The sequence below is a fragment of the Hemiscyllium ocellatum genome, chromosome 1 (assembly GCF_020745735.1).
Source record: "Hemiscyllium ocellatum isolate sHemOce1 chromosome 1, sHemOce1.pat.X.cur, whole genome shotgun sequence".
NCBI lineage: Eukaryota > Metazoa > Chordata > Chondrichthyes > Orectolobiformes > Hemiscylliidae > Hemiscyllium > Hemiscyllium ocellatum.
The window spans coordinates 60,424,488-60,436,529 of NC_083401.1; the positions used below are offsets into that span (position 1 = coordinate 60,424,488).

A 12,042-nucleotide genomic window follows, 5' to 3' on the forward strand; every position below is an offset into this window, starting at 1 on the left:
GTAGCACAATTCCGAACTTCTTAAAGATTTATATAGTGGTTCACAACATTGTAATCTCCCAAACTGTTTCACAGCTAGTGAAGTGTGTTGAAATACAAGTACAGCAGCCATTATGCACAGAGTTAAAAATCACACAACACCAGGTTATAGTCCAACAGATTTTAATTGGAAGCACACTAGCTTTCGGAGTGCCGCTCCTTCATCAGGTGGTTGTGGAGGGCTAAATCCTAACACAGAACTTACAGTGTGATGTAACTGAAATTATACATTGAAAAATTGATTGTCTGTTAAGCCTTTCATCTGTTAGAATACCGTGATAGTTTCACTTTTTTCATGTGTAAATCACAACACCTTTTTTAAAAAAAGTTTCATTCTCAGGTTAGCTGTTAACAATGATGATAGCTAGACAATATGTTGAAGGTATTGGCCCCCTGTGTTCTCTGTCTATGCCATGATGCACTGAGAGCTTGCTCATAAACACAATGTGATAACACCAAGTTATTCTGTTGTAGTAATGTTGGTTGATGAAGCCAGAGCACTGGAAAGAATTCTCTGTACTACTTCAGATACTGCCAGAGAACCTTTTTTGTTTGTAAAAGCAGATAGCAGTTCAGTTTACATTCTGAGGAAGTCAGTGCACCCAAAAAAGTGTTAATTCTGTTTCTCTCTGCACAGACACGACCAGATCTATTGAGTCACTCGAGTGCTTTTTGTTTTTAGTTCAGTTTACTACCCTATTTTCAAAGCAATAACAGCAACACAGTCTAATTCTGCACTGAAGTGCCAGCCTAGATGTTGTGCTCAGTTCTCTGGTTTGGGACTTGGACACAATCTTTTGGCTCTGAAGTGAGATTACCTAGGATATGAACCATTTGACATAAACCATTCTCTGCTACAAGGAGTCATAACTGCAAAGAGAAAGAAAAGTTGATAAAAAATATTTTTATGTATGATACTTTCTGATGCGGAAATTGATATCATCACCAAAATAATTCTTAAAATTGTTTCCTTGAGTTACGTTTAATGTTCTGAACTGTTTTCATTTTTTTTTAGAAGAAGGCCTTGCTGAAGTTAAAGATGACCAGCCATTTTTCTTCTGAAATGTTCCAGATTACATCCTGCCCACTGTCAGTAAGTGTATTTTATAAGTCTAGGTTTCAGAGTTGCCTCTGCCACAATAACTTAGTAATTTTGTTGTCCAACTTTTCTCTGTACCAGCAGCAAGGAAGAACATCATGACACTTCGAAAAATATTTAAGTTAAAGTGAGAGAGCCTAAATGGGCTATCTATAATTCTCTGAAGATTTATGATCCATGTACAAACAATGTTATCCACCAGTTGGAATAATGTGGAAATGCTGAAGGACGCACAATGCCAATAACTGCAGAAAGTGCTAAGCTCTATCTCCCTCTCCTAGAACGCTGGCTCCATATTAAGTTGAGGGAAGAAGAGCAAACTCCAGGATTTCAGCTATGCCAGTCAGCCATACAGATGCTTTGTGAATACATACACTTAAATTTTGGTGTGAGAGGAAGTGCTGTGCAACCTGACCAAAAGGAAAGAGAAAATTTTGAAATTTGTACAGCTCACTTGACCCGAACAAAGGGAGATGAAGGTAACCTTGGAGTACGTTTTGGGAACATCCCAATCTATTGGGATTCTCCAGGTAGTCAAGAATATGGGATGTCAAGACAGAACAAAAATAGCCAAGGCCCTGTGTTGGATGTTGGATATATCTGGGTGACAGAAGTCAAGAAGCATAGTCCTGCTGCAAAGTGTGAGAAGATAAAAATTCGAGATGAAGTGTTGTTGTTGAATGGACAGTTGATGGTTGGTGTAGATGTTGCAGGTGCCAGGTAAGCACTGTATTTTCTTAAAAGTATAGATTAAAGATCTCCTAATTCATAACTGCTCATTCAGTCAAGAATTAGGCTGACTAATTCCAATGTCATCATCTCTAAGGTCTAGTGTAAATATATAAAGCGTAAACAGGATAATATCCATGAAGAGGAATTAATATAAGCATTTACTTAACTAAATATAAGTTTGCTCGCTGAGCTGGAGGGTTACTTTTCAGACGTTCTGTCACCTTACAAGTTAACATCATCAGTGAGCCTCCAGTGAAGCACTGGTGTTATGACCTGCTTTCTATTTACATGTTCAGGTTCCCTTGGGCTGATGATGTCATTTCCTGTGGTAATGTCATTTCTGGTTCTTTTTCTCAGAGGGTGGTAAATGGGGTCCAAGTCAATGTGTTTGTTGATAGAGTTCTGGTTGGAAAGCCTTGCTTCTAGGACTTCTTATGCATACCTTTGTTTGGCTTGTCCTAGAATGGATGTGATGTCCCTGTCAAAGTGATGTCCTTCCTTATCTGTATGTAAGGATATTGGGTCACGTCTTTTTGTAGCTAGTTGGTGTTCATGTATCCTGGTGGCTAGTTTTCTGCTTGTTTGTCCAATGTAGTGTTTGTTACAGACCTTGCATGGTATTTTGTAAATGACGTTCGTTTTGCTTGGTGTCTGTATAGGGTCTCTCAAATTCATTAGCTGCTGTTTTAGTGTGTTGGTGGGTTTGTGGGCTATCATGATGTTAAGAGGTCTGAGTAATCTGGCAGTCATTTCTGAGATGTCTTTGATGTAGGGGAGAGTGGCTAGGGTTTCTGGATGCATTTTGTCTGCTTGTTTGGGTTTGTTGCTGAGAATTCGGTGGACTGTGTTCATCAGGTACCTATTTTTTTGAATATGCTGTATAGGTGATTTTCCTCTGCTCTTCTGTGCTGCAGTGTGTGGTGGCTCATTGAAATAATGCTCTAATGCAGCTTTGTTTTGTGGTTGTTGGGATGACTACATCTGTAGTTCAGTATTTGGTCCATATGTGTTGTTTTCCTGTAGATGCTGGTTTCAAGTTCCCCATTGGCTGTTTGCTCTACTGTGACATCTGGGAATGGCAGTTTGTTGTTGTTTGTGAATTTTATGCTACTAAGGATATTATTGATTGTCTTGAAGGTTTTCTCTAATATGTTTTGTTTAGTGATGACAAAGGTGTCATCCACATAGCTGACCCAAAGTTTGGGTTGGTTGGTTGGCAGAGCTGCTTGTTCGAGTCTCTGCATTACTGTCTCTGCTAAGAATCCTGATATTGGAGATCCCATGGGTGTTCCGTTGGTTTGTAGGTTATGTTGTTGAAGGTGAAGTGTGTGGTAAGGCATAGGTCCACTAGCTTGACAATGTTATCCTTGCTGAAGAAATTGGTGGCGTTTAGTGTACGTGTCTTTGGTCCTTCTAATAGTGTAGTCAGTGTTTCTTTGGGCAAGTTGATGTCGATGGATGTGAACAGGGCTGTTAAGTCAAAGGAGACCATTATTTCATTGTCTTCTATCTTGGTGTCTTTGGTGTTCAGGAATTCTTGGGTGGAGTGAATGGGGTGTCATGAATCTTCTACTTAGTGTTTTAATTTTTGGTGTAGTTCCTTGGCTGTACGTTGGTGTTCCAGGTAGCGAGATTATGGGTCTGAGGGGAGGTTCCTGGTTTGTGAATTTTGAGTAATCCATAGAAGCGTGGCATGTTGGATCTGCCTGGTTTCATTTTTTGGAAGTCTATCTTGTTTAATTCTCCAGATTTCTGAAGTTTTTTTGAAAAGAGCTATGATTTGGTTCTCTAGTTGTGGGGGGCGGGTCTATCACCACCTGATGGTAAGTGTTGGTATCTGCAAGTAGCGTGTTCACGTTCTCAATGTAGTGTGTTCAGTTTAAAATGGCTGTCAAACATCCTTTGTCTGCAGGTAAGATAGTAATAATGTTTTGATCTTTCTTGAGTCCTTCTAGTGCTTTCCATTCTTCTGTATTGAGTGTGTTTCCTTCTTTTTTCCTGCTTAGTGTTGGTGCAACTGTCTGTCTGATGGATTGCTGGGTTTCTTCTGTGAGTTCATTGTCTTTCAGTGTTGTTTCTAATGTTGCTATGATTAATGATGCCCACAACAGACTGCATAAATACAGGAAATTTCGTGCCAAAATACTTTACTCGCTAATGTGACAGACCATGAATGGACAGACACAGTAGAACAAGCCATAGATTTTAGACAGCAACAAACACAAAAAAATGAAAAAAGCTAGACTTGCAGAAAAAAACTTTACAAACTCACACAAAATAGCGAATTAAATTACAACATCTGGGATGTGGCCAAGAAAGATTTCTTAACAGCATTAGAGACAACACTGAAAGACAATGAACTCACAGAAGTAACCCAGCAATCCATCAGCCAAATGACATCACCGCAAGAAGTGACATCACCAACCCAAGGAAACCTGAACATGTCGTAACACCAGTGCTTCACTGGAGACTCACTGATGATGTTACTGAGTATGGTGACGAAACGTCTGAAAACTAATCTTCCAGCTCAGCGAGCATACTTACATCCAGAACCTCAACTTGAGCTACAAATCTTCTCAAAACTCACTACTTACTTAACTATTTTTTAATGTGCTTACAGCTTTGGAGTTATCAGCTAAATCTCTGTTAAGTATTGAATATTTTCAAAGTTCAGTATTTGTTGTCTATGATGTATAATTTGAGCCTGAGCTGCTGGCAATGTAGTGGTTCTCACACTTCTGGTGGATGTGTGAGACTCAGGTGTTGATGATGAAGAAAAGGACATGTGTGAAAACATTATTTTGCACCTAATTAGAAAAGGAGTCAAAAATATCTTGCAATATCTAATTTGCTCTTCTGGTTTAAAGATCATTCCTTTGTACTTGGGTTTTCAGAAATTTGTCTTGTTCTTCTATGAGCTGTTTAATTGCATCTATATTTATGTGTAATTAATGTTAATTGATTTGCTTCTCAAGAATGCATGTAATTAATATAAATTCACTGTTACTTATACAAATATTTTATCAGATATTTCTGTTTACAAAGAAGTGAAAATCACAATTTTTAATAAGTTGAGTTACTACTATATGGAGTAATTTGAAGTAAGTTGCAAAGATACATAAAGCAAAAACTAGATGAGAAAGGGAATAGAAAATATATTAATAGGGTTCTATGAAATAAGCTGGGATGCAGCCTGATACTGTGCATGTTATGAATGCCCACTTCTAAGAGAACTCGCCTTTTCACAGTCTCGAGGTAGCTTTAGATTCTTTTTAACAGTCCTCTTCCACTCATAATAAGTGTGTTATTAGAGAGAATGCTGCAATTAACCTAACAATTTCCTATGAATGTTTATGTTTTAAATTTATATGGTCTGTTAAGTAAGCCTTTTTCATAATTGCAACATAACCTTAATGCAGTGATTGCTGTACAAAGTGTCTTTCTGAGGAAAAAATAATTCACTCTATACTTAGGAATATGTCAACACAGAGAAAACTGAAAATTACTGTCTCAGGGGTATTTAACACAAAAGGGTCCATTTTGCTTCTGATGCTATCGTATACAAATTTACTTCATAGATTTTCTCATGCCTGTACCTAATTGTGCTTAAAGAGAGCACAGTAAAGTAAATTTGATGCGATTGAATGTCAGAAGGTTATACACAGATTTTCTTTAAGAGACCACTCATTATTATCTACGTGCTGCTTCTTGACAACATTAGAGCAGATTATTTTTGAGACTAAGTGTGGCATTGGGCCTAAAGATAGGAGGTATGTCCATTTGGGGACAGAGTAGTTGACTCTCTCATTTACATTCTCCTCAGCTCATTACATATGCACATGTAGGTAGAATGAGCAGGAAGCCCTGATGACTGGCAAGGCATCCCTGGCTCCACTGTCTTGCCAGATTTATAAAGCACCAAGACCGCACTCACTGCAATCCTGAAGCAGTGTTGTTTTCCACCTGAAGATGCCTTAAACCAAACAGAAAGTGGCTCCATGCTTAAATGATGCAACCCTAGAATTCTCCTGCAAGCCATCCTAGAAAGTGGGATGTACTGTTTCTCATGGACAAACATAAAAGAAGTGTAACCTTCAGCTAGGTGTGTGGATTTGGAAAGTCACTTAATATTGCGTATGTCTTCTACATATCTGCAATAGATAACTGCCTTTTATTTGCTGATGTTTCAGACATGAATACAAATCCCCCTCATGTATTTCAGCATAACTTTGTACTGGTGTCCTGGCCGAGAAGCTGCAGGAGTCATTGGTGCATCTTTAGTGGAACAACCTGTTTATCGGTTGCCCTGGTGAATGTATGGGCAGTATTGTACCATTGTTCAGCATCACTTTAGGTGTTATACACTGGTCATGTTATACATATGCCATGCCCTCTGAGAATATTCCTAATCACCCACAGGCCAGCCCTGGAGAAGACGTGGGAGAGTGAACATTTGTGGCACGTGATTATTGTGTAGAATGTAAGCCTCACGTTAGCTCCCTGAATAGAATCTGACTGGATGGTGCCATGGAGCTCAGAGCACCACATACAAGCTGTCGATGCCCCTAGTACCTGAAAGAATCCAAATCTGATGATGTAGGCAGCTTGGCTATCTGGGTCCATTGTGAACGGGACAAATTGATGTGCTTTCCTGAGAAAAGCGTCCATGAAAACTTTCAGTTTCATTTATGGGTGACCATTTGGCAGATATCACACAAATCCCTAGCTGTGTTTTGAAAGAAGCCGATGGAAAGGAGTTGATATATTGCTATGATTTTTGCTGCCATAAGGATTCCTCCCAAATCATGCAGCTATAGATGTTCCTTCAGGAAATGACAGATACAGGTGACTGTGTGCCTGGTCAAGCAAAGGCGACTGCAGCATTGACAACTGGATTTAGCTGTAATGCCTTTGGTGGAACCTCTGTATGATAGCACCGAAACCTGGTTCCCCATGTCTGAAACAGCTTGATACTCCACACTGGATACCCCTGAGCCTTTTGAGACTCTGATGTTGTTGGCTTTGTGCAATCTTTAGGCATCACCTCCTCCAGAGTTTCAATAAATTCAGTGGAGCTGGAGTTTTGCTGGCCAATTATTTTGCGTTATAGTAAAGATCCGTGAATGAATATCAGGAAAGAGAAGTGTGGTTTCTCTTTGCTGTAGTCAAACTAAACTGTGGACACTTCACAGGTTACAGGCAGCACGATGGTTAGCACTACTACCTCACAGTGCCAGGGACCCGGGTTCAATTCCACCTGAGGGTGACTGACTGTGTGGAGTTTGCATGTTCTCCCCATGTCTGCGTGGGTTTCCTCTGGGTGCTCTGGTTTCCTCCCATATCCCTGAACGCTATATCTTTGGATTATATAGGTTAGGTGCATTAGTCAGGGGTAAATGTCGAATAATAGGGTAGGGGAATGGGTCTAGGTAGGTTACTCTTTGGATGGTTGGTGTGGACTTAGAGTCATAGAGATGTACAGCATGGAAACAGACCCTTCAGTCCAACTCATCCTTGCCAATCAGGTATCCCAATCTAATCCAGTCCCACTTGCCACCACCCGGCCCACATCCCTCCAAACCCTTCCTATTCATATACCCATCCAGATGCCTTTTAACTGTTGCAATTGTACTGGCCTCCAACACTTCCTTTGGCAGCTCATTCCATATACTTACCACCCTCTGTGTGAAAAAGTTGCCCCTTAGGTCTCTTTTATATCTTTCCCCTCTCACCCTAAACCTATGCCCTCTAGTTCTGGACTCCTCCACCGCAAGGAAAAGACTTTGTCTATTTATCCTATCCATGCCCCTCATGATTATATAAACCTCTATAAGGTCACCCTCAACCTCTTATGCTCTAGGGAAAACAGCCCTAGCCTATTCAATCTCTCCCTATAGTTCAAATCCTTCAAACCTGACAACATCCCTGTAAATCGTTTCTGAGCCTTTTCAAGTTTCACAACATCTTTCCGACAGGATAGAGACCAAAATTACATGCAATATTCCAAACTTGGCCTAACCAATGTCCTGTACAGCCGCAACATGACCTCCCAACTCCTGTACTCAATACTCTGACCAATAAAGGAAAGCATACCAAACACCTTCTTCACGATCCTATCTACCTGTGACTCTACTTTCAAGGAGCTATGAACCTGCACTCCAAGGTCTCAGCAATGCTCCCCAGGACCTTACCATTAAGTGTATAAGTCCTCCTAAGATTTGCTTTCCCAAAATGCAGCACCTTGCATTTATCTAAATTAAACTCCATTTGCCACTCCTCAGCCCATTAACCCATCTGATCAAGATCCTGTTGTAATCTGAGGTAATCTTCTTCACTGTCTACCACATCTCCAACTTTGGTGTCATCTACAAACTTACTAACTATACCTGTTATGCTCACATCCAAATCATTTATATAAATGACGAAAAGTAGTGGACCCTTGTGGCACAGGCCTCCAGTCTGAAAAACAACCTGCCACCACCACCCTCTGTCTTCTATGTTCGAGCCAGTTCTGTCTCCAATTTGCTAGTTCTCCTTGTATTCAATGAGATCTAACCTTGCTGACCATTCTCCCATTGTGAATCTTGTCAAACGCCTTACTGAAGTCCATATAGATCACATCGACCGCCCTGCTCTCATCAATCCGTTTTGTTACTTCTTCAAAAACCGCAACCAAGTTTGTGAGACATGATTTCCCACACACAAAGGACTATCCCTAATCAATCCTTACCTTTCCAAATACATGTACATCCTGTCCCTCAGGATTCCCTCCAAACAACTTGCCCACCACCAAAATCAGGCTCACCAGTCTATAGTTCCTGACTTGTCCTTACCACCTTTCTTAAATAGTGGCACCACGTTAGCCAACCTCCTGAAAAGGTCCCAGTGCCAATGACCTGTTTCCACATTGTAGGGATTCTAAAGTTTACGCCTAACTTAAGTGAAAGTCTGCCCTATGCAATCTCAACATGGTGAGGCCAATCTTGCCTGAATCCTGACTGCTTGCTCTCTTCACTATTCAGCAATGTACAAAGACTTTGTATCCTTCAGCAGTTATTGGTCATTCCATGCAAGTGAGATGTAACTCACTCTGCTTCTTGATGGCCTTCAGAATTCCCAACAACACAGCCATTGCAATCTTGCACCAATCGTCCTTCCAGCATCCAACCTAACTTGAGAATTTTGTCTGGGTGCTAGCAATGCACAATAGGTTTGTAGTTGACCCCCAGCCGCTTACATATTGTGCCAGTTTTTATTTTCCATTGACCTTGAAAATATTGCAGAGACTTCTGTTCAAACTGTGCTGAGTAAATGAGTCACGAAAGAGGATCTGAACTAGAACTCTTTGGAAAAAAATCACAATCAATGCACTGAAAAATTGGTTTGTCTTGAGCCTGTTTCATGTGTTGGTGTGGATTAATTTTACTCCTAATATTTTACATTCTTACACACTCTAGGGAATGTAGGTGTAGTTTACTCAAGAGATATTCACAGTCAAATATTTCTTGTTCATTTCACATGTTCTTACACCTATTACTTCCTCAGTGTTGTCCTCTACCATCTCTGTAGCCGACTGCTGGATTGCTCATATCCCATTTTGGTGTTGCTGCCATTCTTAACCATGGCACAGCACCAGAAACTCATTCATTTTGGAAAACATCATTAAGTTAATTTAAACATCACTAAAACGCACCACAAAACTCTGGCAGCGGATAAATGAAGAACATACCACATGCTTTTGCAAAGATGTCCCAAAAAAAATTCCAGTTCGTTTCTTACAGTCACCACTCCCTGCGTCCCTGTTCCAATAATTGCCTTTCTCATTATCTTTAACAGTGCAGCCTTTAAGGTTTGAATTGTACCTGGTCTTCCTGATCCTATATCACCAGCCAGGAATTTCTGGTGTACTGCAGTGTCATTATCCCAGCTAGAACTGATAAAAGAATATTTGCTTTCAAATTGTTTTAATCTTGGACATACATAACAGCTGCGACTCTAAATACTGACAGTAGAGCTTAATGGTAAAAAGGTTGCAAATTGTTTAAAAATCTTATGGGTACAATTGTAATTTGAAGATCTGTGCTTTAGGTGCAGATATTTTCTGATCAACCTGTTCACAGATGTTATTGCACACCTCTAGAGCAGCTGGGACTTGAACCTGTGTTTTTGGAGCAGGGTGTTATAATGCGTTTAATACACCTGGGAACTGAGTTAGAATCCAACTCTAATATCTCCCTGGTGTTTTGATCTAAGTTCAAATAGGGTCGAACAGCATCATTTAATTTAATGGATTAGAAACCACAAAGCTGCCCTCAACTTCAGCCCGAACTGGCATTGATCCAGTGGTTTGCTTCATGACAAACAGGAACTGAAAATATGTGCAAAATGGGATTCACATGAGGACTAATGGTATCTGGTGAGGTTTATACAAACACAGGAACTTTTTTTTAATCTGACCAGGATTTGGCATTGATGGATATCAAGTGCAAAAGAAGAACAAACTCAGAACATTATTGTTTTAATAGATCCTGGGGAATTGCTGCTTGCTTTTCCACCTCTTCCTTTATAAAGCTCCATAAGACCTGCCACTTTGTCGTCTAGTTAATAAATTCCTTATGTGACTTGCTGTCAACACTTGCCTGATTCCTGCAAGTGGCCTAGTAACTCATTGTTTCATTAAAGTTTTTTTTAATAAGTTTATTCTTGGGATATGGATGTCACTAGCAAGACCAGCATTTATTGCCCGTTCCTAATCACCATTGAAAAGATGATTGTGGATAACCTTCCTGAACTGTCAGAGGGGGTTCAGGATTTTGACTGATGTACTCTGAAAGATTGTATTTGCAAGTCTAGGTGGTGAGTGTGACTTGGAAGGGGTTTTATAGGTGGTGACCCCACACATCTGTTGCCCTTGTTCTTATTGACAATTGAGATCGCAGGTTTGGAAGATTCAGTTAAAGGAATCTTGGCAAGTTGCTGCAGTGCATCTTGAAAATGGTACACTTTGCTGTGAATGTGTGTTGGTAGCATTATTCCCTGTAGGCTGCGCATCTGTTCGGAAATCTCACGCATATCCATTCATTCTCTGCTATATGACCTCCACTTCCATTTAAACATGCCATGCACAGAACTCCAAAGCCTGCACAGAATTGGGGCAACATTGTAGGTGATGGAGCAGTAAATAATTAAGCTGCTGTGCAGGATGCCAGTCAAGTGGGCTGCTTTGTCTGGGATGGTGACAAGCTTCATGAGTGGTTGTTGGAGCAGAACTCATCCAGATAATTCATGTTCCTTACTTGTGCTTTGTAGATGGTGGACTGAATTTGGGGTGTCAGCTACGAGTTATATATCACAGGATTCAGGCCTCTGACCTGTTCTGGCAGCCACAGTATTTTTATGGCTAGTTGAAAAAAACTGCACAGAGGCCAGTATCCCATCACCAAGCCACCTTTTATTTACTTGTGCACAATACACTTGCTGTGGCCAGCTAGCTCAAAGGAAGTCACCTGTACTAAGGAGATTCAAATCTCCTGGTTATATTTTTTGGTTTTTTTTTCTGGCTATAGCCAGTCAGTTCAGAGTCAGTCCTCCTGAGGAGAATCTGATCTCCTGGTGTTTTTTTTTAATTTAATTTTTTTCTTTTTTGTACACTGGCTGTGGCCAGCCAGCTCAGAACCAGTCTCCTGAACTGAGGAGATTCTCATCTCCTGGTTTTTTTTTACTGAGGAGACTCAAAACTTCTATTTTTTTCCCCAATATTGAACAGTTTATTTTTCTATTGATTACAAGTATCACATTTATCTTTTGGTTATATTGGTCAGCCAGGGCTTTCCTGATGGGCCCAGTTAACAATGCCAATCAATGACCTTGTAGTCAATGAGGTCAACCTGATTCCAATCACCACACTACTCTAGTTCAGTTCTTGGTCAACGATAGCATCCCCAAGATTTTAATGATGAGTCTTCAGTGATATTATTGTCGTTGAGGGTAGATGGGGATGGTCATTGCCTGCTATTAGAAAAGTTCAAATGTGACTTGCTGTTTATCAGCCAAAGACTGAGTATTGTCTGGATTTTGCTGGAGCAGAAAATGTGTTGCTGGAAAAGTGCAGCAGGTCAGGCAGCATCCAAGGCGCAGGAGAATCGACGTTTCGGGCATGAGCCCTTCTTCAGG

General features: G+C 40.4%; 1 protein-coding gene across 2 annotated transcripts in view; it reads left to right on the forward strand.

The window, feature by feature from the left end:
* The first annotated feature begins 1,322 nt into the window (after positions 1–1,322).
* The window catches only part of pdzd2 (PDZ domain containing 2), a 379,487-nt gene continuing 368,767 nt past the window's right edge, over positions 1,323–12,042 (forward strand). For both annotated transcript variants that reach the window (XM_060856701.1, XM_060856926.1), the window contains exon 1: positions 1,323–1,857. In XM_060856701.1, coding sequence (XP_060712684.1) covers positions 1,373–1,857 — 485 coding nt within the window. In that variant the 5' untranslated portion in view covers positions 1,323–1,372. The remainder of the gene's footprint in view (positions 1,858–12,042) is intronic.